General features: G+C 44.0%; 1 protein-coding gene across 2 annotated transcripts in view; it reads right to left on the minus strand.

Annotated features, from left to right (window-relative positions):
• avl9 (AVL9 homolog (S. cerevisiase)) overlaps positions 1–27,296 on the minus strand; it is a 101,240-nt gene that overhangs the window by 3,158 nt on the left and 70,786 nt on the right. The window contains exons 13-15 of one of the 2 annotated variants that reach the window (XM_077205884.1): positions 26,808–26,925; positions 14,348–14,401; positions 8,862–8,950 (exon numbers count right to left, since the gene is read on the minus strand). In XM_077205884.1, the coding sequence (XP_077061999.1) occupies positions 8,862–8,950; positions 14,348–14,401; positions 26,808–26,925 (261 nt within the window). The remainder of the gene's footprint in view (positions 1–8,861; positions 8,951–14,347; positions 14,402–26,807; positions 26,926–27,296) is intronic. The other variant, XM_077205885.1, reaches the window with a different exon arrangement.

Below are 27,296 nucleotides of genomic sequence, written 5' to 3' on the forward strand. Positions count from 1 at the left end.
TTGCAGATTTCTAACAGAGATGGCGACAAAGAGGAAAAACTACTGTCTGCAGCTTTAATGTATCAAATAATGAGACTAAGTTTGACACTTGCATGTCTCGCCCACAAAGACATAATATAAAGATAGACTTAACGGCCTCTTGCCTCCTACTCTTCGACCGAGAGGATCGTTTCCTCATGGACAACACAAGGGATTTTCTGTAGACCTGGTGTGCCTAACACACTATCCAGACTGTATCCTCTGCGTGTTTTTTAATACCAGTTTCAACGAGCGGTCCAAGGCACACCTGCCTGGAGAAGGTCCTTGAGGGATGTTTGCTAGATATGTAGAGTGGGTAATCCTACATAATAATCCCTTCAGCATCTGTGAGGCAGAGAAGGAAGAGCGCCGTCAGCCCCGCGGGCCCACCACGGACCCAGAGACAACACACAAGTCTTCCACGGACCCCACACTAGTGCCTACTCTTGCTATGGAGTCAGTCTCAGCCACTATTTCCATCCTGAAGCAAGAACCGGCAACCATTTCCGTCCCGGGGCTAGAGCCTACGTCTATCCAGTAATCAGAGCTTGTGGCCCAGTCAATCTCAGAGCCAGGGAAGGATCATTACTTTATTGATTTGTGGTCCACGGATGCAGGTCACACCCTTGTCCCCACCCTCGAACTTGCTTCTTCTCAGCTGGTCCTGCACGGCAATTTGGACGGTCTGGTTCTGCCTGGAGTCCTTCTATGATCCTAGCTCCTTTGTTGGTCCAGTCTGACACCCTTGTTCTTTTCTCTCTGCTGGTGTTTCTCAGCTCCTCGGCTCTGCCCTCACGCTGACTCCCTCCAGCTCTGCCTCGTTTCCCCACCACCAGCTAGGCCTTGTGAGATGGTTCCCAGCGACTCAAGCTTGGCCTCCCGGTCCTGCGGTCATGTCTGGCTTTCGGTGTCATCTGCTTACAATTATTTTTAGCTGTACGAAACAGCTCGTTATGCTGATTGATACTGAGAACTTGTATTTCTTACCATATTATTTTAATGTACTGTCATAATTATAAACACATTGGTTTGTAGTGCAAATAGTTTAAAAGTTTACTGCACTTTGTTAATCTTCTCGTTACTTCCCTATAGCAGCTAATGAATTGGAGGTCTCGCACATCCACAGAAAAGAGCTTACTTCCACATTAAAAAATACGGCGGATAGCCCCAGTTATGTTTTGTCATTTCTCGTTTATGGATTATATGGTTTTGCTTTTTCCTGTTGTGGGTTAATAATAAAGACTGCTCATTGGTACTCCGTCTTCTTTGGGAGTATTTGCAAACCATGCTGACACTAATCAGGTCTAACAGATGAAAATGCATATATCAGAGCAAAAACTAAGCCACGAGGTCAAAAGAACTGCGTCTAGAGCACATAGACAGGAATGTGTCGAGGCAATGATCTGGGGAAGGTTACTAAAAAACGTTTCCGCTGCATTGAAGAGAGCACAGTGGCTTCCATAATTTTTAATGGAAGAAGTCTGGAACAACCAGTACTCTTCCAAATTTGGGCTTTCAGCCAAACTGAACAATAGGGAAAGATGGGCCTTGGAAAGAGAGGTGACCAAGAACCTAATGGTCATTCTGGATAGGGTTGCACAATTTAACCAAAATAAAATCGAAATAGCGATTTAGCTTAGTGCTATAATAAAATCGTTTTGACAGCAATCGCTAGATGGCGCTGCTGTCACGCTGTCACCATTTTGGACTGAACCAACGGTTTACAGTTAGCACAACTGTACAGCATTATGTCTGGAAATAATTGGAAACAAAGAAAACCGTGTTCTGCCATCAACTGCAACAACTACCAGTGTACAACCAGTCAACTAGCATTTCATAGATTCCCCAAAGATCCAGAGAGGTAAAGTAGAAAAGGTTTTCATTAACGTTAAAGTGAGCAGCGTACGTACGTCTCCATACGCAAATAGCGGCATGGAGGTGTACAACAGTGAGTGCAGGGAAGTTGTGTGTGACGAGGAAAAGTGCAAAAACACTCTTGTATACATGGAGAAAATATTCAATAGGGTCAGAATCCATCATATATTACGGACCCAAAATCGACAACTCTCACAACCCAAACAGAAGCGCAACAGAAATTTTTTAAAGCTAAGTCATCTGTAAATCTGTACATTGACTCTCTCTTTCTGTATCAAATGTAACATGTTGTACAAAATATACTATATACTAATATACTTACCATTGTCATTCTATTTGTAGTAAATGTATGCACTTTACTTGCAAAATGTTTGATTTGTTGTGTGTAATGCAGGCAGAAAGAATGTGGTGATCTACTTACCATCACCAATTTTATTACTGTTCGTTTTGTGATGATCTTCTATTATTATTAAATATTCTCTCTTGACAAATGTGTTGTCCCTTTTACCTACTCACTGTTAATTGTGTTTTGGCTTTTTCAAGGAATTTTTCAATCATTTCATGAGAAACATGGGCTATTGTTACTGGTGTTGTAAAATTGTGCTGTGTATGAAAACTGTGCTGCCTATTTGACAGCTTCATGCTCTATGACGAAATTGTTTAATTATAAATCGATCCATAAGCATTATTTTGTTGTACATTATTCAACACGCAGTTTTAGTTTAGGCTATAGAGATATTAAAAACTAGAAACTACTATTTAGTTCCCTTAACCGCTTTTGAATTGGAACCGTTATCGTTCAACTCTATGACAGCTGTGTTGCGTTCAGTCCAAGATGGCGGACCTGCAGCTCTGCGCATGGGTGCGTTTGTTGCAATGGAACGTTCTATTGAGTTTCACCTCTAGGTACTTCTATACTCTTTGATTTAATGACACTTTTACTCCACACACTTTATAACATCAGTCAAGTATTTTAAATAACTTCCTTTTGTGATCTGATGTGACTTCATATCACAGATAGAGACAGAAATAATATTATTTAGTAGTATTCTACAGTGATAAAGGCCATGTTGATTAGCATTGCATTATAAATATATTTTATTCTTATGAAAATACCCAGGATGGCTTGAAGAACAAAGATAAACCATATATTGACGCAATTGTATTGTTTATTGTTATTTCATTGTTCAATACGTCTCTATCTCCGTTTTATTCAGCTGCTGCTCCAGCGATATCTGCATGACTCTGTCCATATAAAGTATTTCCTGAAACCTCATAAGTTGTATGACTTCTAGGAGTCTCACTTGTGGACTTTCTGCATCAGGGCACCCTCCAGCTTCCAGCATGAATGAAACAGACATTACATTACATGTGTGTACTCAATAATGCTCACAATCACATCGCCCTATTTTGGGTGAAAATAGGAAAAATAGTACTTCTCTCTAAAGAAATGTATGTGAATTTAGACATATGCAAATCATTACATTTTTTCTAGTGTAGAGGTTTACAGAAGTTTTTTTTTTTTTTTTTAGATTTCCTGACAAAAAATTAAGAAAATATTGTCAAAGATTTCTATAAAAATAATATATATATATTTATTATATAATTTTTTTTTAAATCGAATTTCCCTACATCGTGCAGCCCTAATTCTGGCTGAACTCATATATCTAGAGATGGGAGAAGCTTACAGAAGGACAGTTCAGTTAAACCGGGGGTGAATGTTCTTGAGTGGCTCAGCCATATCCTGAAGGTGAACCCAATAAACCCTCTGGGGTCTGAAAACGCGCCGGCGCATTTTGCTCGATTTTTTTCACATAGCAGCAAAATAAACCTAAAATACTCTGTCATTTTTGGTCATACAGACTTAAGAAATATGAAAAAATTAACTGTTAAATGTCTACTTTTTTATGTGTCCAATTACCATCAAAATAAAATATTGTGCTTTTGTAAAATAAAGAAAATAAACAGGGTGTGCTTTCTGGCTCTCCGTCACAGTGAGCTTTTTTTTTTTGAACACGTCTCTAAACTTAAACAAAACTCAGCGACTGCTATTCACCCAGGCATGAGGAATATATCTTTATAATCGTTTAAGGTTTGTACTTTTAAATGATCTAATTCATACCAAAAACAAATATTCTCTGTTTATGTAATCTATATGAAAAGAGAGAGATGTCAGTCGCTCTCATTTAATCACATTATCTTTTAATTTGACACGCCCACGGAGAGCGTGCGCTATTCAAATGCAAATGATCTGAAGCAACATGATCTGTAACAATGATCTGTAAACGCCCATCAGATGAGATCAGCACACCAAATTTATTCAGATTACAGTACTGTACGTTGTCTTGCAAGGCTGTGAGGAATAATCCTGGGAAATTTACCTCAGAAGTGCTGGTTTAAATTCATTTTGAGGAGCAACGGATCCGTCTGAGAAGTAGTTTTTTTTTTTTTTTTCTAATCGCGATATCCTAGTGTATGTAAACCGCAAAAAGACTGTTTAAATATGAATCGCGTCTGTGTGTGAATGAATGAACTGAACAGCTTTTACTAAACTATATTGCTATACTGAGATGAGTGAAAATCGACTGAAATATGTTGAAATAAAATGTCTTTGTATAAGCAACGTATTAAACTGCAAATTAATATTTATATGCCCTAATATATGGTATCATAAAAACAACAAACGATATGCCTATGTTACAGACAAAATATGAAAGACAACATTTCGTTGACTAGTTTTGGATAGATTATAAGGTTTTTACTGTAAATTAGACTAACTTACTGCCACATCAAATAATCTTTTGTTCACCAATTTCTGCTCAAATGTTAAATATATTAGGCTATGTTTGTTTTGTCAAAAATAAAGTCATCAACGAAGATGTTATTATAATGTTTGTTCCAATGTAGGCTTTATTCAAACTAATGAATCCTTAACTTTGAAATACGTATGATAAAATGTATACTTTAGTTTTTACAAAGAAATATTACACTTGAAATATTGTTATTTTAATTGTTGCTGTAATTGTAACCTTTTTAATAAAATTGCAAAGAATCTATGTACAAGGTAGATGTAAACAAAATCTTAAAAGGTCAATATGAGCCTTCTCTTCAAATTATTTTTATTGTGTTTTATTAGTGACAAATTTGGGGAGAGGATACATATCCAAAACTTTCTGAAAATACAGTATGAGAATTGACTACACAATTACTAGAAATGATCACCTTGGATATTATACAATTTGCAAGCAAAAATACAAGTGGAAAAATACTATTTTTTTCTAGATGTTTCCAACTGTGAACCAATTTTCTAGGATATATATATATATATATATATATATATATATATATATATATATATATATATATATATTTTTTTTTTTTTTTTCCCTTTGTCCTTGTATTCTTTCTTGTGGCTCAGTGACACACCTCTGTGTGAAAGGCTCATTATACAGGCTCATTAAGCAGGTCTTTTGTCATCTCAGGTGTAAATCAGACCATTATTCACGAGTCACGCCGCTTTCGCATATTGCCTTTCCAAACAAAATGTGTTTTACAAAATTTAAATCAATGTATTGTTTTATGTGAATGATTTGGCAGAATGATTTTCAGATCATTTTGAAGTAAAAATTCTAGGCGAGAACATCCATTAGTCAAAAGTCTTGTGGACACATATTTAGTATGTGTTTTGTGGCCTTATTTCAGAAACTTCAAGTTTTAGTTTTTTCAATAAACAATATTCTCTCAAAAATACAAACATTTACATACATGTTGCTCACATATTATGGTAGCCCTGTTTATTGCTAAATAGAGTGTAATGACAACTTTGCCATTAATATTTTTATAAGCAACTGAAAAAAGCACAAATGTCAGAGCATGTCAGAACACCTCCAGGTCCCAGAAAACACATTAGACCCCAGAGGGTTAAACCTAAGACCTAAAAATGGCTGTTCACTGATGGTCCCAATTAAGATGTGCAAAGTTTGGGTGCTTCAACTAAGCACTGAGTTAAGGGTTGTAATCATTTAAGTTTTTGCTTTTTAATAAATTTGCAATACGTTTTCCCAAATGTGTTTTTTGCTTTGTCATTATGTGCTGTGAAGTGCAGATTGATGTAAAAAAAGAACAACAACAAAAAACGTTTGGTTACGTATGTAACCCTCGTTCCCTGAGTAGGGAACGGAGACGTCTTGTTGGAAGAGTTTCCAACGAATTGGGATCACGCTAGCGAGACCAATTGCCTTTGAGTGAACTAAAACAAGCTAATACATATTGGCATGCAAGATTTGCATTCCGCGCGCCGCCTACCAGTGCTGGTATAAAGCGGAAGCAAGCACATACACATTTGCTTTTCGCTGAGGAGCCGGACGGTGTCCAGTCCTCCGCGAAGGTACAGCAGCATGACGACGGGACGAGACGTCCTGAGTAGGGAACGAGGATTACATATGTATACGAGACGTTCCCTTTCGTGGGAACACCTACGTCTCGTCGGAGGAGTTTCCAACGAATTGGGATCCCTAACAAAACGCCATGGTACTGGCCCCTTTCAGCGCCCTGCTAAGCTCCCCGCCGGAGCAGTTTCTTATCGTCTTTGGCAGGAGCTAGCTAGGAAGAATCACACTGCTGTTCTGCAAGACCCTCTCAGTGGATATGGATAACACTGGGAAAGCGTGCCCACCCTGTGGGAGGGAACGCTGCAGAAGCCCCTGCCCGCCCGAAGGGAGGCACTGGAATACATGTGTCACTGGCGTCTGAGCGCTGGGGTGAGGGGAATGAGAGCGGCGAGGCAACGTGGCGGCGCACACTGTCATTCTGACTCTCATGGATGGTGAGACTGGGAGCGGCGAGGCACTTGGGCGACCTCGGCTGCCCCTGGGTCGCTGTCTCAGGGTTGCTTACCACTCCTCTTGCCGGAGGGCTTAGACGAATCCCGAGCGGGCTGGGCACCTCATTAGCGGCCGACACCCCACTGCATTGAGGGGAGAAGGCGGCGGCAGGAGGGCGCCCTCAGCGACGAGCAGCCGGAGGCGCAGCCGACGGGAACGGGGCATTTTCAGACCTCCAACTGCTTCTGGGCGGCGGAGAACTGTTAGGCATAGCTCTCCACCGCGGCCGAAGAGACCACTCTGGGATATGGGGGAGTTCAGGAACCTAGACTTGTCCAACTCGCGCATATCAGCCATGGTGAGCCAGAGATGTTGCTCCTGGACCACCAGCGTGGACATCGCCCGGCCCAGGGAATGTGCGGTAACTTTCGTCGCCCGGAGGGCGAGGTCTGTCACCGCACGCAGCTCTTGGAGCACCCCTGGGTTGGTACCACCCTCCTGCATGTCAGAAAGCGCTTCGGCCTGGTGGACCTGGAGAAGCGCCATGGCATGCAGGGCAGAAGTAGCTTCTCCACACGCACTGTAAGCCTTCCAAGTCAGACTGGAAGAGAACCTACATGCGCGGGAGGGGAGCGCAGGGTTACCCCGCCAGGTGGACGCGGTCTGAGGACATCGAGAGTGGTGAGGGAGGAGGAGGGAGTTGCCCTGTGTCTGGCCGCCAGAGGGGCCATCCACGATTTCGTCACCTCGTCATGCACTTCCGGAAAGAAAGGAACCAGGGCGGGGCGCTGAGAACCAGCACGAGCCGCCCCGATATACCAATCGTCGAGTCGCGGGGGTTCGGGACGCGGTGGAGGGTTCCACTCGAGGCCGACACTCGCGGGCGCCTGGGAAAGCATAGCGGCCATTTCCGGATCCGGCTCGGCTAACGTTACCACACCCGAAGGGGGCAATGCAGTCGGGTCGTCATCTCCAGAGTATGAACGCTCTTCCATCCGATGCAGCGATCGACATCTGGTCCTCCGGCGGAGCCCTGAAGGAAATTACTGGGACCACACGTGATGGTCAAGCACTCCTCCGGAGGCTCCAATGGCACCGATGCAGAGGAGTAAGGAGCCTGCGGGGGTCTTTCACCCGGCTGGACATTCCTCACTGTAATCCTCAGACCACCAATGGGATTAGCCGAAGTAGACTTTTTCTGAAGTGAACCAGAAAAAGAACTAGACCGGGGAATCTCCAAAGGGACTCCCCCTCGTTAGAGGGATCGCAGTCTTGATCTAAGCATTGCGACGGTCATGTTCCTGCAGTGAGAACATGACTCATTCACGAACGCTGTCTCAGCGTGCGCAAGGCCCAAGCACGAGAGACAGCGATCGTGACCATCAACCGGCGACAGATATTGACCGCATCCAGAAACATACAGATGAAACATCATCTTGAAAAGGAAGCGATCTTCACCCGTGTTACTCTTTTAGAGAATGCTCTCTTATTGTGCTGAAGCACACAGTGATAAACGCGGCAACACAGCGGGGAAACTGCAAGCCCGCTGTGTGCAGTCAAACGAATACCAGCTATGAAAACAGCTCTTTTGAAAGATGTAGATCGTGTGCAATCACAACTGGCAGCTGGGAGCTTGTGAAGATCACTGAAACGCCGTCACACCAACACAGAGAGATCCAGGAAAAGAGCAGACTCGTTGAGCGCGGAGAAAACACTTTCTCGAAACTCATTCACTCAGTCGGCTCCGAAGCAAAAAGCAAATGTGTGTGCGCTTGTTTCCGCTTTATACCCGCACTGGTAGGCAGCGCGCGGAATGCAAATCTTGCATGCCAATATTTATTGGCTCGTTTAAGTTCACTCGAAGGCAATTGGTCTTTCTAGAATGATCCCAATTCGTTAGAAACTCCTCCGACGAGACGTAGGGGTTCCCACGAAAGGGAAACCATTTTATCATAAGATTGCAACATGGAAATTGTGGGGGGAAAATGCAAGGTGTGAATACTTTCACAAGGCACTGTAAATGGCATGTACAACATGCACAGTGTGGCTGTTTTGTACTGCTGGAACAGATTGTATAGGAAATAATATTAATGTGAAATAAGAAAGAATTAACAAGTGAACTACTGAATCTATTGTTAAACTTACCGACAGCCTTTCCTGTTTGTACGACACTTCTGCTAGTTGACATCACAGCATTCCCAATCTTCTTCCCACGCTCGCTGTTCTGCATTGAACTGAAATAACAGGAGTGAGCTATCACAAAAACTCCCAATTTTACCATTTCTTGTCAGTGTTTCCACTAGCTTTACAGCCTACAGGAGTCAAGGAGTCATGGTGTTCATTTGTTTATTTTAATGGCAGCAGTGAATACATTAAACTAAACATTGGAAACATGTTATAAACAGAAACTCTGGCCTGTAAATCGTTTCCATTTTGTTTTAGTTGTACTTGTTCCTTTTCTGCAACAGATGAATAAAAATGTATTAGTTTTTATGTTTTATTCATAGATATTTCTAGTTTGCGGGAGTACCGCAAATCGTTTTATTCTCCCGCAACGCACACACACAGAGTGAGTACATTACCGCCCGCGACCAGAGTTTCTTTTTCTAACATGTTTCCAATGTTTAGTTTAATGTACAGTTCAAATAATTGTTCAGTTAATATATTCACTGCTGCCATTAAAAGAAACAAATGAACACCATGATTCCTTTAAGTTTTTGTGTCTGTCAATGTCAATTTTCCCTGACCATGTATTAACGAGACCAGGAAAAGAGTGAGGGCAGGGGAGCTACATATTAAGTGAGATGTGATGATGGGGTGCAGGTGATTAGAATTCGGGTGATAATGAACGAGTGGGCGGAGTGAGTGAATGAGTGAGAGGAGTGGAGGAAGCTGGTGGAATCCTGACTGTACCCCCCTCCTCCGAGGCGGCTCTTGACGACTGAGAAGAGGGACGAGGACGGCGACGAAGTCTACCCCGGGGCCTGGGAGCCGGGCGATCAGGATGGTCGGCGTGGAACTGGGTGAGTAAGGCTGGATCCAAGATGTCCTCGCGAGGAACCCACTACCGCTCCTCTGGGCCATAGTCCTCCCAGTCGACCAGGTACTCCAGCCTTGGACTTCGACGCCGTGAGTCCAAGATGGTGCGGACCTGGTAGATGGGCTCTTCCACGATGGGAACCAGAGGAGGAGGTACGTCGGCTGGAACAGATTCTGTGGAAGGAGGAGTGACAGGTTCAGTGAAGGGTTTTAACAGAGACACATGGAAGGAAGGTGAGATCCGGTATTGAGGAGGAAGGTTGAGTCTGTAGGTGACGTCGTTCAGCTGCCTCTGTAAGGTGAATGGACCAATGTATCGTGGACTCAGCTTACGGCAAGGCAGGTGGAGGCGAATGTCCCGGGTTGACAGCAACACCTTCTGTCCTGGCTGCTACTGCGGAGGTTCCGAGCACAGACAATCTCTTTGAACTTTATGCCTCCGCACTGCCTGCTGGAGATGCACGTGAGCCAAGTCCCATACCCTCTCGCTCTGATGGAACCAGTAATCGACAGCTGGAACCTCTGAGGGCTCACCCGACCAAGGGAAGAGAGGAGGTTGAAAACCCAGGACACATCCGTCCAATCTCCTGGATCTTCCGCTCAGTCTGGCCATTAGTCTGAGGGTGGTATCCAGAAGACAAGCTGACCGTGACCCTGAGGAGTCTGAAGAACGCTTGCCACACTCTAGAGATGAATTGCGGACCTCTGTCCGAGACAATATCTTCGGGAATACCGAAGTTCCGAAACACATGATTGAAGAGGGCCTCCGCGGCCTCAAAAGCAGTTGGAAGTCCTGGTAATAGAATCCGCTTGCAGGCCTTAGAAAACCGATCCGCAACAACGAAGATGCACGTGTGGTTGCTGGATCGGGGCAGGTCAGTCATAAAGTCCACCCCAATATGAGACCACGGTCGCTGAGGGATTGAATACGGGAGAGAGCATCAGCTCTACAATTCTTACTGCCCGGTCGGTAAGACACGAGGAAATCAAAGCGGGTAAAGAAGAGGGCCCATCGGGCTTGGCGTGGGTTAAGTCTCTTAGCCTCTCTGAGGTATTCTAAATTGCGATGATCCGTGATGATGTAAAATTGGTGGTTAGCTCCCTCCAGCCAATGCCTCCACTCCTCTAAAGCCAACTTGATGGCGAGCAGCTCACGATTACCGATATCGTAGTTCCGCTCCGCCGGGGCTAGCTTCTTAGAGAAGAAGGCACATGGATGGAGTTTAGGAGGATCACCCTTCCGCTGGGAGAGTACCGCTCCAACCCCGGTAGAGGATGCGTCTACCTCAACGACAAAGGGAATCTCGGGATCTGGATGATTGGAGTGGTCTGAGGATTGGAGTGGTCTGAAAGGCATCCTTGAGGTGTTGAAAGGCGACGGTGGCTTCAGGAGATAAGGACAGAGACTTGGGCCGGCCTTGGAGAGAAGATGTTAGAGGAGCACTGATGTGACTGTAGTACTTGATGAATCTTCGATAGAAATTGGTGAATCCTAGGAATCGCTGAAGATCTTTTACAGTTGATGGCTGGGGCCAGTTCCGAATAGCTTCCACCTTCCTCTGGTCCATCCGAACTGCGAGTTGGTCAATGACGTAGCCCAGAAATTTAACTGAAGTGATGTGAAACTCACATTTTTCCAGCTTGAGGTACAGTTGATGAGCTCTCAGTTTCTCCAGGACAAGAGAGACGTGGCATTGATGTTCAGCGAGGGAAGAAGAGTAGATGAGAATATCGTCAGACAACCACAAATTTGTTGAGATATTCTCTGAAAACATCGTTCATGTATCCCTGGAAGACGGCTGGAGCGTTGGACAATCCGAAGGGCATAACTCGGTATTCATAATGGCCGGAGGGCGTGATGAAAGCCGTCTTCCACTCATCGCCTTGACGAATTCGGATCAGGTTATACGCACTGCGTAAATCGAGTTTTGAGAAGGTGCGTGCTCCACGCAGCTGCTCCAAAGCTTCTGGGACCAGAGGAAGGGGATAGCTAAATTTCACAGTTTGAGAGTTGAGATGATGGTAATCTATGCACGGCCTCAAGCCTCCGTCCTTCTAGGCCACGAAGAAGAAGCTGGAAGCAGCAGGGGATGTGGATGGAAGAATGTACTCTTGCTTAAGGGCTTCCTCCACATACTCCTCCATGGCCTTCTGCTCCGGGATGGACAGAGGATAGACACAGCCTGTAGACAGAGTGGCTCCAGGTAGCAGGTCGATGGCGCAGTCCCATGGTCGATGAGGTGGTAGTTTGGTTGCCAGCTGCTTGCTGAACACATCCTGGAACGCCCTGTACTCCGCTGGAATCTCCAACTGGTGTTTGATCTCAGGACTCTCAATTGACGTGGAACAAACGGGAAACTCTGGGCATCCCTCTGAAGATGAAGAACTTTGTTGAATTCTTTTAACCGCCGATATACAGGAAGGGAAACAGTTCTCACCCCAACGAGGGACCTCCCCGGACATCCAGTCGATGGTGGGTTGGTGTTGGACCATCCAAGGGCGTCCCAGGATGAGCTCAGCAGGGGACTCCTCCAGCACCATAAAGGAAATTTTCTCAGTGTGAAGGCAGCTGACGCAGAGCTTCAGTGTGGGGGTGAAATAGTGAATTCGACCTCGACCCAGCGGTTTACCTTGAAAAGTTTGAACTCGAAGATCTTCGGGGTTTCGGCGTTTACGGATGTTCAGTTTCTGTAGGAGTTGCGTGGATATGAAGTTCCCCGCGGAACCAGAGTCGAGGAGGGCTTGTGCTGAGACATACATGAGAGGTTAATAAAATGGACAGTAGTACGATTCAAAGGTGCAATCTTGGGAGGAATCTGAATTGTTCTTACCGCTGGGCGTTGAGGTCGAACGGACAGGTGCTGATGAGATGTTTATAACCCCCACAGTACAAGCAGAGGTGTTGTTGAATGCGACGCTGCCACTCTGTAGAAGAGAGATGAGTGGAGTCTACTTGCATAGGCTCGAGTGCTGGAGGAGCGCCTGATGGAGCCGAGGGCGGAGGACATACAGCGGGAGCAGGGTTATTGCAGGCAGACAAATGTTGGGATACCTAAATGGTTCTCTGAATGAGACTCTCAATTCCTATTGAGTCTTCAAATTCCACATTCAGCAGATGGATGTAGGGGTTGAGACCATGTCGGAAGGCAGTTATCAGAGCGATTTCATTCCAGCCACTCGATGCCGCCAACGTGCGAAACGGAAGTGAATAATTACTCACCGAAGAGTTTCCCTGATGGAGATTGAACAGCTGATCGTGAACAGAGATATCGGACGCTGTCTGACCAAACACTTCCTTGAAATGTTGCACAAAGTTCGATAAAGATTTCACAACAGGAGAATTAGAGTTCCATAAAGATTGTGCCCATTGGAGCGCTCGACCGAATAACAGGGAGATAACAAAGGCCACTCGGGTTGAATCGTTCGAAAACTGGTGTGCTTGCATCTGGAAGTATAGTGAGGTTTGAAGTAGAAAACCCCTGTAGTCCTCCGCCTCTCCGGTGAATGTCGCCGGTCGGGCCATGGGACTCGCAGAGGCAGCTGACGAAGCAGTGGGTGTTTGCAGAAGTGAGTGCTGGCGTGCAGAGTGGATGACATCTTCAGAAACGGAGGGTGGATTGGTAGGTGGTGAAGAAAGTAGTGCTTGGCGAATCGCCTGAACGAGTTCGGCGAAGGAATCGCGTGATGGATTCTCCACGGGCTCCGCTGGTTTCTGCATGTTTGGTCTGGTCTTCTGTCATGGATGGAACAGGAGTCAGACTGGTGGTAAGTGATATAGTTTTATTTTACAGGTTTTGCAGAAGCAGTCGGAGATATGGTGAGTATATAGACAGATGATACTTGAATGGTAACTTAGCTGATGATTAACAAGAGTCTCTTTTGCAGATGCAGGTGAAAGATCCCAGGGACGGATGCAGACGGATGGCTGAAGACTGAGGAAGAGTTCTGAGGGCAAGGGTTGCATGAAGTCCAGTAGAAGGCAGGTAAGTAGCGGGTAAGTAGCATGAGAGAGTTTGTGAGGCATGTATTGACGAGACCAGACAAAGAGTGAGTGCAGGGGAGCTGAATATAAACGGAGATGTGATGATGGGGTGCAGGTGATGGTGATTAGAATTCGGGTGAAAATGAACGAGTGGGCGGAGTGAGTGAATGAATGAGAGGAGTGGATGAAGCTGGTGGAATCCTGACATTAAGCTTTTTCCGGTGAGATTTTTGTTTTTCTATGCATTTTATTTTTTGCACAGTAAAATAAAATCTGTAGTTTGGCTTTTTTGCCAAATAATTTTTGCAGATAAATACCTTAACCAAATTAAGAGTTTCTGCTTTTAGGGTCATTTCTTGAACTTGTAGGGTCATTTAAAAACAAATATCCCCTCTGGACATCACTGATTTAAAAATAATTTAAAGTTCAAGTGGGGAGAACACCTTTCACTGCATATTCATATTCACTATAGTGAAACATTTTGGATGTCTACCTTTTATATTCAACATAAATTACTAATTAAACTAAAGTTCTACAGACATTTTATATGGATATTAAAACTACCCTATGAAGGAGTATGTAAACAAGAGCATAATAGTGTAACACTTACTGTGACAAGCGAATCTTTACATCGGCCACACTGTACTGACCCTGGAATGGATGTCTATGAACAGAGAGTCAAAGTTCAAGTTCCCTATCAGTCGCTAAAGTTCGATGTTACATCGATGTGACGACATAACTGGGATCAGTTCAGGGAGCCCTATCATCTTTGAGTGTCTACAGAACGAGCAAATGAACATTGGCGTGCGTGAATCGCGTCACGTGCTCCAACCCGCAGAGCGGGTATAAACAGGAAGCGGCCGCATGCACTCATTGTCTTTTACTTCGGAGCCGTACTTCCTGTTCATCTCTGAATCTGCAGACTGCTGTCGTTCGTTGAAAACTCTACAGACAGTGTTAGTGTGACGGCGCAAGCAGCGAGTGGCCGCAAACATTTCTTTGTTCAAACTGCTGTTTTTACAGCAAGAGAGCTTGTGTCAGTTCGGTGGGCGTTTACCATCAGTGTACACAGTACACAGCGGCCATTCCCTCGGTGACTCTGCACTGTGAGAGTTCACATAGAGCATTTTTTCTTTCACAAAAAGAGTAACACAAGCGTGACCCTGCGTCCTTTTCAGGATGTCATTCCGCTTGTGCATTTCTGGATGCGGTCGTTCCCTGGCGCTAGCAGACGGCCACAATAGCTGCCTCTCGTGTTTGGGGATTCAGCACGCTGAGGCAGCCTTTGTGAATAGTTCATGCTCCCATTGCAGGAATATGACTATGGCAGCGTTGAGATCGAGACTCGCTTACCTTAAAGGAGGTGCAGTCCCCTCGCCTATGCCCCGATCTAGGGCTGGGCAATATTACGATAATTGTTTTATATCAGTCGATATTGATAATTATCACGATAAATGTCAAATTTTTATTTCTTTCAAGTTTAAAGGCAGATTTTTGCTCCTAAGTGAAAGTTGTAGAAACCAGAGCATTAATTTTGGTTTTAAACTACTCTTTATTGTCAGAAAATTTCACAAATCTCAGGTGGAACATTCAAACATTTGTCATTTTTCCTTAACAAAATAAATACCTTAATAGAAAAATGTATTTCTTAGTTTCTGCATGTGCTAATGGGGGATATTGTTTTAAGTCTTGAAACAGGTTTTTCAACAGTTTTGCACGTATCTTCAGCACAGTTTGCATTGCAGGCTGCAATATTAATATTACATGTTTTGTCTTGAAACGCATATTCGACAGTGAGTTGACAGTAGTATTAGCTTGAGCGTCAAAGTGGCCAGAAGTCATTCATTTTCAATGAGAGCCGGCGGGGAGCTCTGGCGAGGGAAGCGCGGCACGTCTTGGACGGTGAGAGCAGCGAGGAGAGTTGAAATCAGGTCAACTTTACGGTAATGAGCTATGACGCGGTTCGGCGGCAAACGGCGGCAACCAATCGGAATGTAGAAGTGCTCCTTTAGAAAGGATTCTAGAGAACTCAGTCCTGTAAACATTGGTTCTGACCACATTAGTTCCCAAGCAATATAGAGGAGAAGTTGATCATTTGAATTTGATAAGAAGGCGCGCAACACTATTTATAGGCAAGATAATTGCGCTAGAACATATGTTTTTCAGCGGGAATGCAAATTAGAATAGCACTTAACCATGAATACAAAAGCCACACCACATAAATGGCTTTTAAATGGTTTATATTGTTAGCAAACATGTCACTATAATTGTAAATTCTCTCCATCGATCGATTTTCTGCAAAAGTAACGATCGAAATGCTTGTTTGCTTTGCGGCCCCTTTAAACAAAGTTTTAAAAAAGACCAAGCATTCGATCTACGCCAGAGCATCAGAGCGTCCACAAATCTTTCCACGGCGTCGTTGGCAGGGCGGCGAGAGCGAATTTTGCCGCTCCTGCCGGCGGCGGTGTGAACGCACGGTTAGGATGCAGATTTACTATGTTAAATTTATGTTCATTAACAAAAACAGTAACATCTGTTAAAATTTATAACGACCTCAATTTTATTTGGTAAAATGTAATATTCTGATAACCACAGATAAAACCAGGCATAGCCTATTAGTGTTTCTCCTGTTTGTCAGTGCTGTTTCATCTGCCTTTAAACTGGTTTAAATCACTGGGACATTTGTGTTCTTCGCTGAATTCAAGGGCTTCTCATTGGATCTCGTGACCGAGACCGATCAGAGTAAACGCATCTGCTCTAGTGAGCTCGTGCTGCGCTGCCGTTTTGGACTTTGAGCCAAGCGGATAAATGGTCCGTGTTTGGCGCATAAACTTTATCGAATATTTATCGAACTCTTGATATCGTTTTAACGGGAAAAAATTATATTGCGATAATTATTGTTATCGTTTTATCGCCCAGCCCTACCCCGATCTAGTGCATATTCTGGACCTCAGAATAGGCCTACTTCTGCGCTTAGCCAGGGTGATCTGAGGATTACCGTGAGGGCTTCCCCATGTGTCCCTCACGCCTCACAAACGCTGCCGCCGTTGAAGCCTCCAAAGGAGCGTGCTGATCCTTCTCATGGACGACCAGTCGCGTCCTTTGGAGCTCCACTTGACGACCAGATGTCGGTTGCAGCATCGATTGGTTTCTCGGGGCGGGCCATGCTGGTTCTCAGCATGCCACCCCGGTACCATTCTTTCAGGAAGTGCATGAGGAGCTCACTAGGACGTGGACGGCACCATATAGTGCCAGAAGCCGTCCTAGTGGCTCCTCCCTCCTCACCACCCTCGATGGCAGAGCAGCTAAGGGATATGTGGATATCCCGCCGGTTGAGCTGGCCGTCGCGATGCAACTGTGTCCAGCGTTCACTTCCTCCTGGCGGGGTAATCCATGCCTCCCGTCCAAGGCTTTTAAGTTTTAGTCCGGTCTTACGGTGAAGGTTTACAGAGCCTGTGAACAGGCTATTACCACCCTCCATGCCATAGCACTCTTGCAGGTCCACCAGGCCCAGGCGCTCATGGACATGCACGAGGGAGGTTCTGACCCAGAGCTCCTCCGGGAGGAAAGATGTCCACCTTGGTGGTCCAGGAATGCCACCTTTGGCTCAACCTGGCAGATATGAGGGACACCGATAAATATCGGTTCCTGGATGCCCCTCTTTCCCAGGTTGGGTTATTCGGCGATGCAGTTGAGAGCTATGCCCAGCAGTTCTCGGCCGCCCAGAACCAGACGGAGGCCATCCGGCACATACTGCCCCAGAGCCTCCATCGGCTTGTCGCCGAGGCCGACCTCTAGGGGCATCCTCCGCTTTGCTAAGTCACCAGAGCAGCCATCACCCAGGCCTCAGCGTGGAGCAAGCAAGCCGCAGGAAGTTGGTCCCGCCCGCCAGGCCGCTGCCAAACCAGGAGGCGGAGGTGCAAACGACCCTGAGACGAGCGACCCAGAGGTGGATCAGACTGCTCTTCAGGAGATGGTGAACGCGCCACTCCTTCCCCTGGTGGAGGGCCGGGCGGGCCAGTGGTACCCACAATTTCAATAAAAGAGCAGTTTCTGAAACCTCTGGGTCCCAAGAGGGAACGCTTGGCGGTCGACGGACGCTATGCCTTGTCACCCTCAAGCCCCTCTTTCATCGCTAGTGAGCAGCAGTGGCTGTGTTCCGGACACACTCAAGAGGCCTCCGCACACTCACTCTGCCCTTCGACAGAAGCCGGTACGTGTTGTATCACACTCTCCGACTCCACTTTGGGCCGCTATGCCGTCTGAGTCGGGTCCCTGCATTCTGCTGCGCTGCCCCACCGCAAGTATGTCTGTGGTGTCATTGGTCCCGCTTGCATGGTGTCTGGGAGCCTGGCTAGCGCTTCCCAGGCCGTCTCGCTGGCTCATCCGTACCATCAGACTTGGCTATGCGATTCAGTTCGTCTGGCACCCCCCAGCCTTCAGGGGCATTCAGTTCACCCATGTTCTGGCGGACCAAAGGGCAGAGATAGCAGTCCTACTGGCGAAGGACGCGATCGAGCCGTTCCCTCCAGCCGATATGAAGACTGGCTTCTACAGCCCGTAATTCATTGTACCCAAGAAAGACGGTGGGTTACGACCAATCTTGGACCTGCGTGTCCTGAACTAGTCCCTTCACTGGCTGCCATTCAAGATGCTTAAGCAGAAACACATTTTCAAGATCGACCTGAAGGACGCGTACTTTTATGTCTCGTTTCTCTCCTGACACACACCGTTTCTTCGCTTTGCGTTCGAGGGACGGGCATATCAGTAAACAGACTTACCCTTCTGGCTGGCCCTGTCGCCCCGTGTCTTCACAAAAGTCATGGAGGCGGCCATTGCTCCCATGTACGAGCGTGGTATTCGCATTCGTAACTACCTCGACAACTGGCTCATCCTGGCCCAGTCGACAGAGCAGTTGTGCGAACACAGGGACATGGTGCTCAGTCACCTCAGGCTTCGGGTCAACTGGGAAAAGAGCAAACTCACCCCCGGGCAGAGGATCTCTTTTCTCTGTATGGAGCTGGACTCGATCAACATGACAGCGTGCCTCACAGAGGCTTGTGTCTATTCAGTGTTGAACTGCGTTAGCAGAACAGCAGCACCACTGAAACTTTTTCAGAGGCGCCTGGGGCATATGGCATCTGCAGCCATGGTAAAGCCGCTTGGATTGCTTCATATGAGGCCGCTCCAACACTGGCTCCACGAGAGTCCCGAGATGGGCATGGCAGAGCGGCTCGTGCCGGGTCCACATTACCCCGCACTGTCGACAAACTCTCAGCTTGTGGTCAGACCCTTTGCTCCCGTGGGCAGGTGTACACCTAGAACGAGTGTCCAGGCATTGTGGTCCCCACAGATGCCTTTGCCACCGGCTGGGGGGCCACGTACAACGGGCATGCAGCTTCAGGTCTGTGGACAGGGCCTTAACTGCATTGGCACATCAACTAGCTCGAGTTTTTACATCTTGCACTGCGCCACTTCAAAACGCCGCTACTAGGCAAGCATGTACTGGTCTGTATGGACTGCACTGCGACAGTTGCTAACTTCAACCGCCAGGGTGGTCTACGATCCCCCCGCATGTCACAACTCGTCCACCATCTCCTCCTTTGGAGTCAGAAGCATCTGAGGTTGCTTCGTGCTATTTATATTCCGGGCCTGGAATATAATACGCACTGGCAAACGAGCTCTCACGGCAGCAGGTGCTACCGGGAGAATGGCCACTCCATCCCCAGGTGGTCCAGCTGATATAGAGGCGCTTCGGGACCGCAGAGGTAGATCTGTTTGCAGACCCGGACACGTCAAACTGCCAGTTGTTCTTCTCCCTAACCAAGGGCACCCTTGGCACGGATGTACTGGCATACAGCTGGCCCCGGGACCTACGCAAGTATGCATTTCCCGCCAGTGAGCCTTCTTGCACAGACACTGTGCAAAGTCAGGGAGGACGAGCAGGTCTTATCTTTTGCGCCGTATTGGCCCAACCTTACCGGGGTTCCCAGAACTAATGCTCCTCGCGACAGCCCCTCCCTGGCCCATTCCTCTGAGAGAGGACCTTATGGCACCTGCAGAGGTTCTAGGTGACCTACGCCAGGTGGTAGACGACACCATGACTTCCACTAGAGCCCCCTCTATGAGGTGCCTCTATGCGCTGAAGTGGAACCTGTTCATTGAGTGGTGTTCTTCTTACCAGGAGAACCACAAACTTGCTCAATCAGAGCTGTGCTTTCCTTCCTGCAAGATGGGTTGGAGCGAAGGCGATCTCCCTCCACCCTTAAAGTGTATGTTGCCGCAATCGCTGCACATCATGATGCAGTTGAGGGCAAGCCGCTGGGAAAGCACGACTTGATCGTCAGGTTCCTGAGGGGGGTGAGGAGACTAAATCCTCCTCGCCTACTCTCTATACCCTCTTGGGATTTGTCTCTGGTCCTTTCAGCTATTCAGAGACCCCCCTTTGAGCCTTTGCAATCAGCCGAGTTAAAAATTCTGTCCTGTAAGACCGTACTCCTGGTTGCATTGGCCTCCATCAAGAGGGTAGGTTACCTGCCGGTAACACCAAAGCTCCCTCTCTAGTGTTGGTTTGCTGCGCCACTCCCCTCCACATGGAACAGATACGTGCACTTATTGCTCCAGTCGAGTTCCCCACATAGGCGAAACCAGTAGTTCTACTCCCTACCCCTTCGGCAGTCGGACGTTGCAGAGCATCCGTCGCCAGGCCTAGGTTCTTGTGTAACTTGGTCTAGGGCTGGGTTCCATATGTTGTGATCCCTGCGGCGATTCCATTTGTGTATTCTTCCACGACCAGCTCCCTGCGGCTGCAGTGTCTTTCCCTAGGCAGAGTCTGCTCTGCTGTCACTGCCCGGTGTTGCCTCCCCCTTCTCAGGCTGGAGCCACCCCAGTGACAATCCATATGTTGCACTGCGCCCGCTTCCTGTTTATACCCGCACTGCGGGGCGGGGCATGTGACGCAATTTACGCAAGCCAACATTCATTGGTTCGTTCTGTAGACACTCGAAGATGATAGGGCTCCCTGAAGTGATCCCAATTACGTCGTCACGTCAACGTAACGTCTCCCGTTCCCTCCTTCAGGGAACGAGGGTTACATTAGTAACCGAGACGTTTTCTGTGTTATGGTAAAACATTTGTTGAAAATTATTTTTTGAGATAAACATGCTTGGCCTCCCTTCGAAAGTTTAAAAAAAATGAATTTGAAAAGTAACAGCTAACTGAGCAACACGTGCTAATGATGCATGAAAGATGAAAAACTTAATTACCAGAAATTGGTAAAATGGTAGTTGGTGAAGGAGGGTGCAGGTAAACATGTTTTGTAAATGAACAAGAAGTCACTGAACACATTTTTCCTTTATAAATGAGCAAGTTTGTAACTATGTTTGTATAGTACATTCATGTCCACACATGCTCTACTGAAGCTAGTTTACATCATAGTTCTTTAAATGTTCCTAACAATTTGTGACCTAGTGTTCTGAGTTGTATATATAATAATGCACGTCTTCCATGTTTAAATAGTGGAGACCAGGGACTATTATAACTCTATTTGACCAATTTAAATACTCAAAATTAGCGACAGGGATGAAATTGTTATTAAACATGACCATCGTCCTTTTGAGGTTACAGTAGAAGTTTGAAAAAGGGAAAAATTATCAGGTTTAATATTTAATTTACAATTCAGTGAATAAACGAGAATAAACCTAATGTTATGCTGGTTTATGCAATTGCTTCCTGCAGCGTTAATGACAGATCATGTCAGATAAAAGGGAAACAAAACATTCTGCAGATGATATTTAATATTGTGTCTGCTGGCTTTGTTTCTTTAACAGCTTCAAGTTTAACGCACTTTCATGTTCTATAAAGTTTTGTGTTTATTTTCACTTAACCTATATTGTGCCTATATTGAGACTTTTCTCTGCGATTTGCAGTCTTTAAATACATATAATTTGTGCTGTCATTATTGGAAAAATCTGTTTGCTTATTGTAGTACTTCTAACAGTATACAAAGAACACAAAGTAATCCCAGTTTGCGTGATGCATATCTGCATGGTGGCGCAACTGGTAAACTGAATGCGCTTTTGTGGCAGCGACCTGGATCGTATCCAGTACGTAGTGGTTCCTACATTCAATGAACATATCTGTTCCCATTGTCTTACTGATGTTCTCTGGATAAGCGAGTTACTGGTATACTGGGGGGGTGTCTGCAAAATGTCAGTAAAAAGCTAATTCTTAAGCGGTCAAGTCAAGTCACCTTCATTAACATAGCCGTTTTTAACAATATAGATCGTTTCAAAGCAGCTTTACAGTGAAAATAGGAAATTAAAGTAGCAAAGATTGTCCAGTTAAAGTTATTTTTGATTGATTCACTTCCATTGTAGAGATCATTAGTTATAAACTTAGGGGCCGTTAACACGACACTGTTCTAACAGAAAACCCTTAACGCTCTCCGGCCCGCTCATTCGCACAACACCAGTGCCTAATCTATGAAGGTAAAATGATGACATAAAGAATCGCATGCGCAGGGTAAGATTTGTGAAAGAGTACATAAGATCGCAAGCGTCAAATAAATTTGCATGCGCAAGAGAAGGTTTTGTAAAGGTGTAAATCGCCCTTCAAGTGTAAGAAATAAATATTTGCAGCATTTAACTGTTATTCGTAAGTGTAATTCATGTATTTTGAAGCTGCAGCTTCATGCAAACGCAAAATAAATAGGATCTGTATTCTTCAGACTTTCATTTTTCCGTGCTTACACTTTTGGCACGGTTTTTGCGCACAAATGCGGCCAAAAGCACTGCAAGCCTGTGAACAGCAATTTGCAACCGAAAACAACAGAGGCAGGAACTGCAAAACAGATGAATTGCGTAAAATCAAACTTTGTGTAAAAAAAAACTGTTGCAAATGTCTAAATGATTTCTTGTGTGCATGGAGTATAAAAGTTCCCGAAATAAGCCGATTTGTACAGTTGCGTCTTTCTTTTTCCTGCGCTTACAGTTTTGGCACGATTCTCTCACTAACTGAGTTTTGCAAGCGCGAAGAGGAGGGCGGGTCCCCCTTCTTCATGTAGCCAATCAGATGAGCTTCTCGCTGACTCTCGATTTACTCTGATCTGATTGTTTCAATAAACACGCCAGTCACCAGAACACATCTTTATCTTCATTTGGCTCAGAAATCTTCTCATTGCCGACATGTTAGGCTACTTTTAATGCACACATAGATGTTGAATAAATAAATAAACGAACAAATTAATAAATAAATAAATATGATTTGTTAATAAGCTGTGCACCAGGCTGACTGACACTCATATTGAATTTCGAGCTGGTTTTAATATTATTGGATTGAAATTGTATACATTATATAATCTGTTACACCACTGAGCTGATGTTAAACTTTACAATCAAAACATTTAATACCCATTCTTTATGTAATAATACCATTCTGATGCAGTGTTTTTCACATCATGTCTCTGTTCATGGTATTTAACATTCAATTATATATTCTGAAATATTGTCTTGCACTGTCAATATTGATTCTGATTACTTTCGTGTGACTCACCAAGCTATTATATGTAGTTAGTATGACTAACAAAATGCTTTCTCTGTGTCCAGATTTGACTGTAATGAAAAACTGATACTAAATCAACATGAACTCAACTTTGACAAAAAGTAACTAATTATGTCTGAATAAAAACCCAGCAACCAGGGAATACACAGCATAGATATGTTTTTATATAGGGCTATACAGCCTAGTGGTAACACGGTGGAATTGCAGGTGATAAATGGTGCATAATTTAGAGGTGCTCTTAAAATACATGTTAAAGGGAAAAAATATTATTATAACTAATTTTAGTAAAATAATAATACTATTTCTGGAATCCCCCTGATCTGTAGACAGGTTAAATTATACATGCAGTAGGACAGATACTAGGCCTACATTCAGCAGCATCAAGATTACAAACTAATATGACCTGATGAGGAAGATGAAAAGGATATATGCACTGGATACACAGAAATTTTCTTTCTTAACACACCAGCTCAAAATTCAGTTTTGCCTCATATAGTCAGCCTAATGGTGCACAGCCTATTTAGAAATCATGATTTATTTATTTATTCGTTTATTTATTTATTATTAATATCAGTTTTTCATTACAGTCAAATCTGGACACAGACAAAGCATTTTGTTAGTCATACTAGCTACATATAATAGCTTGATCAGTCACACAAAAGTAATCAGAATCAATATTGACAGTGCAAGACAATATTTCAAAATATATAATTGAGTGTTAAATACCATGAACAGAGACATGATGTGAAAAACACTGCATCAGAATGGTGTTATTACATAAATAATGGGTATTAAATGTTTTGATTGTGAAGTTTAACCTCAGCTCAGTGGTGTAACAGATTATAAAATGTATAAAATTTCAATCCAATAATATTAAAACCAGCTCGAAATTCAATATGAATGTCAGTCAGCCTGGTGCACAGCTTATTAAGAAATCATATTTATTTATTTATTTGTTCGGTTATTTATTTATTCAACATGTATGTGTGCATTAAAAGTACCATTTCGGCAATGAGAACATTTCTGAGCCAAATAAAGATGAAGATGTGTTCTGGTGACTGGCGTGTTTATTGAACCAATCAGATCAGAGTAAATCGAGTGTCAGCGAGAAGCTCATCTGATTGGCTACATGAAGAAGGTTGACCCGCCCTCCTCTTCGCGCTTGCAAAACTCAGTTAGTGAGAGAATCGTGCCAATACTGTAAGCGCAGGAAAAAGAAAGACGCAACTGTACAAATCGGCTTATTTCGGGAACTTTTTTACTCCATGCACTCAAGAAGTCATTTAGACATTTGCAACAGTTTATTTTTTTACACAAAGTTTGATTTTACGCAATTCATCTGTTTTGCAGTTCCTGCCTCTGTTGTTTTCGGTTGCAAATTGCTGTTCACAGGCTTGCAGTGCTTTTGGCCGCATTTGTGCGCAAAAACCGTGCCAAAAGTGTAAGCGCGGAAAAATGAAAGTCTGAAGAATACAGATCCTATTTATTTTGCGTTTGCATGAAGCTGCAGGTCCAAATTACATGAATTACACTTACGAATAACAGTTAAATGCTGCAAAAAAAAATTTCTTACACTTGAAGGGCGATTTACACCATTACAAATCTTCTCTTGCGCATGCAAATTTATTTTATGCTTGCAATCTTATTTACTCTTTCACAAATCTTACCCTGCCCTTGCGATTCTTTATGTCATCATTTTACCTTCATACTAATCAAAAAAAAAAAAAAAAGAGTTATCTCTGCGCAAACTTCAAAAACCTGTGAAACCGCTTATGGCGTGCACATGCGGATTACGTGTGTAGTCTATAGGTATGCGCGTTTGAAAATTTGTAGTTTGTAGTCTTTCTTACAAATTGACCTCAACAAAAAACTTGTCTGGCCTTAAAAATGCATAATACAGAATTCTTTATCACTTCCGTGTATTAATATCAAAGTTTGAGACAAAAAAAAACACAATAATGATTTACAAATGTTAAAGGGCCCCTATTATGGATTTTTGAAAATGACCTTTCATGTAGTGTGTAACATAGCTCTAAGTGAATGAAAACATCCTGCAAAGTTTTAAATCTGAAAGTGCACCGTATATAAAGTTATTGTCTTTCAAAAGTAACAGTCGACTCTGAGTCAATGAAATGAATCGTTTTTCAAACGAGTCATAAGCCGTTTTGTTGTAACGTCAAGACGAAACATTAGCATATTGCCCAGACACCAGGGTAAACTTGAACCTCAAACACCGCAGCTGATTTCTGTGGATACTGGATAGCATCACGTCGAGAAGATGCGGTGCTCAAGTTTTTAAGCCAGTTTTTTTTCACTGCCCAAGGACGAGCATGTGAAGAAAATTAATTAAAATTAATCTTTACCATAATACCACAGCAGTATAATCCTAAACTGTTGCTGTGTTCCCTTTATTTTACTGACGACTGCTTATCAAATCATAAGAGTTCAATGCAGGATTCGCAAACCGCTTGCTCTTGAAAGATGGTGTCCAAAATACTTCGTTTTGAGTTTTATATTGTGTTGGTCTCCTGCTAACTGGTTAACTCAATTTATTAATACTTTAATAAATTAATACTGCTAATCAGTTGTGGGCCACTATTACCTATAACTGTATATATTAACGCATATTGTCTGTCATTCTCACTACTTTGAGGAAAGATTAAGCATGGAGCAAGATTTGTTTTAGAAACGTTTATGTTACATCGGTCATTCACGCTAGAGCTCGGCTAATATATACACTGCATACATGCACTGTTATTGATACAGTTTCCACGTGTTTACTGCAATATATCAGAAAAATACTCTGTAAATAAATTAGTACAAGTAAAATAATCGGTTTGTTGATGGACATGTGAGGAATTACAGTTGCAACATCTCATAATGTACACCTCAGAAACGTTCTGCTCGAGTCGTCCTTGAGATGGAGGTTCGGGTTGAATAACTAGTTCTTTCAATGTTTCATCATCAGACTCATGCTCGCATTGATATGGTACAATCGACGTCATTGTTCGTTACTGTCTTTAGTTTACGGAGTAGGAAGCCTCAGGACACGCGGAGATGACGTTGTTATGGCAATGGGAGTTTTTGTTTTCGACGCGCATTGACGCGTACGGTAGTATGCGGTAAACCAATCACAACTGACTGAGCTGTCTGGCCAATCAGAGTAGAGTAGCTCGCGGAAAGGAGGGATTTAGAGAGATTGATTCATCTGACGAATGTGGTGATGTGCAAATGTATATCATGATGAAATTAAACAGGTTTTTGACCTTTGATGCATGTAAACCTGTTGTAGGAAACTCCAAAACAACATTAAGAAACTTTATAATAGCATAATAGGGGCACTTTAAAGCAAAATGTGTTACCACTATCTCCGGTCTCAAATATTTTTCTGAATGAGCCAGCTCCTTTTTAAAATATGGTTGACTTTATTTTGGCAAACTATAAAAAAATAGTAAGCAGTAGCAGAATTACTGCTAGTATTCTATTTTAATTCGTCTCAGTTCTCATACCCTGGAGTGATCTCGGCCATTGCTGGATGCTTGTTGCTGATCCACAGTCTGTAGTTGTGTGTGATTTTCCAGGCAGATGTGAACGCAGCTCCATAATCCGCCAACAGCCGCTCATGATCTGATAAAAAACAATATTCAACAAAAAAACAAAATAAAACCTCAGAGTCACAAAGACACAACAAAACACATACATGAACCTGGAGTGATGAGTGTTCAGTTGGTAACTTGACCTTCTATAAAAAAAAAAGGCACTGAATTATTGGATGTGGTAAAATAGTGATACTCTAAGGCAAAGATAACAGATGAATTAAAGATATAGTTCACCCTAAAATGAAAATTAAGTATTAATAATTTATAATAAATAATTAATAATTTATTCACCCTGGTCTTGTTCTAGTGTCATATGGCCTACTTTCTTTTTCGGACCACAAAAAGGGATTTTTTTTTTAAACGCAGTTAACTCCGACTCACCCAGAAAAATCACACAAG

Source organism: Siphateles boraxobius, unplaced genomic scaffold (assembly GCF_051911475.1).
Source record: "Siphateles boraxobius isolate OS27281-9 unplaced genomic scaffold, OSU_SipBor_1 55, whole genome shotgun sequence".
In the NCBI taxonomy this organism is placed as follows: domain Eukaryota; kingdom Metazoa; phylum Chordata; class Actinopteri; order Cypriniformes; family Leuciscidae; genus Siphateles; species Siphateles boraxobius.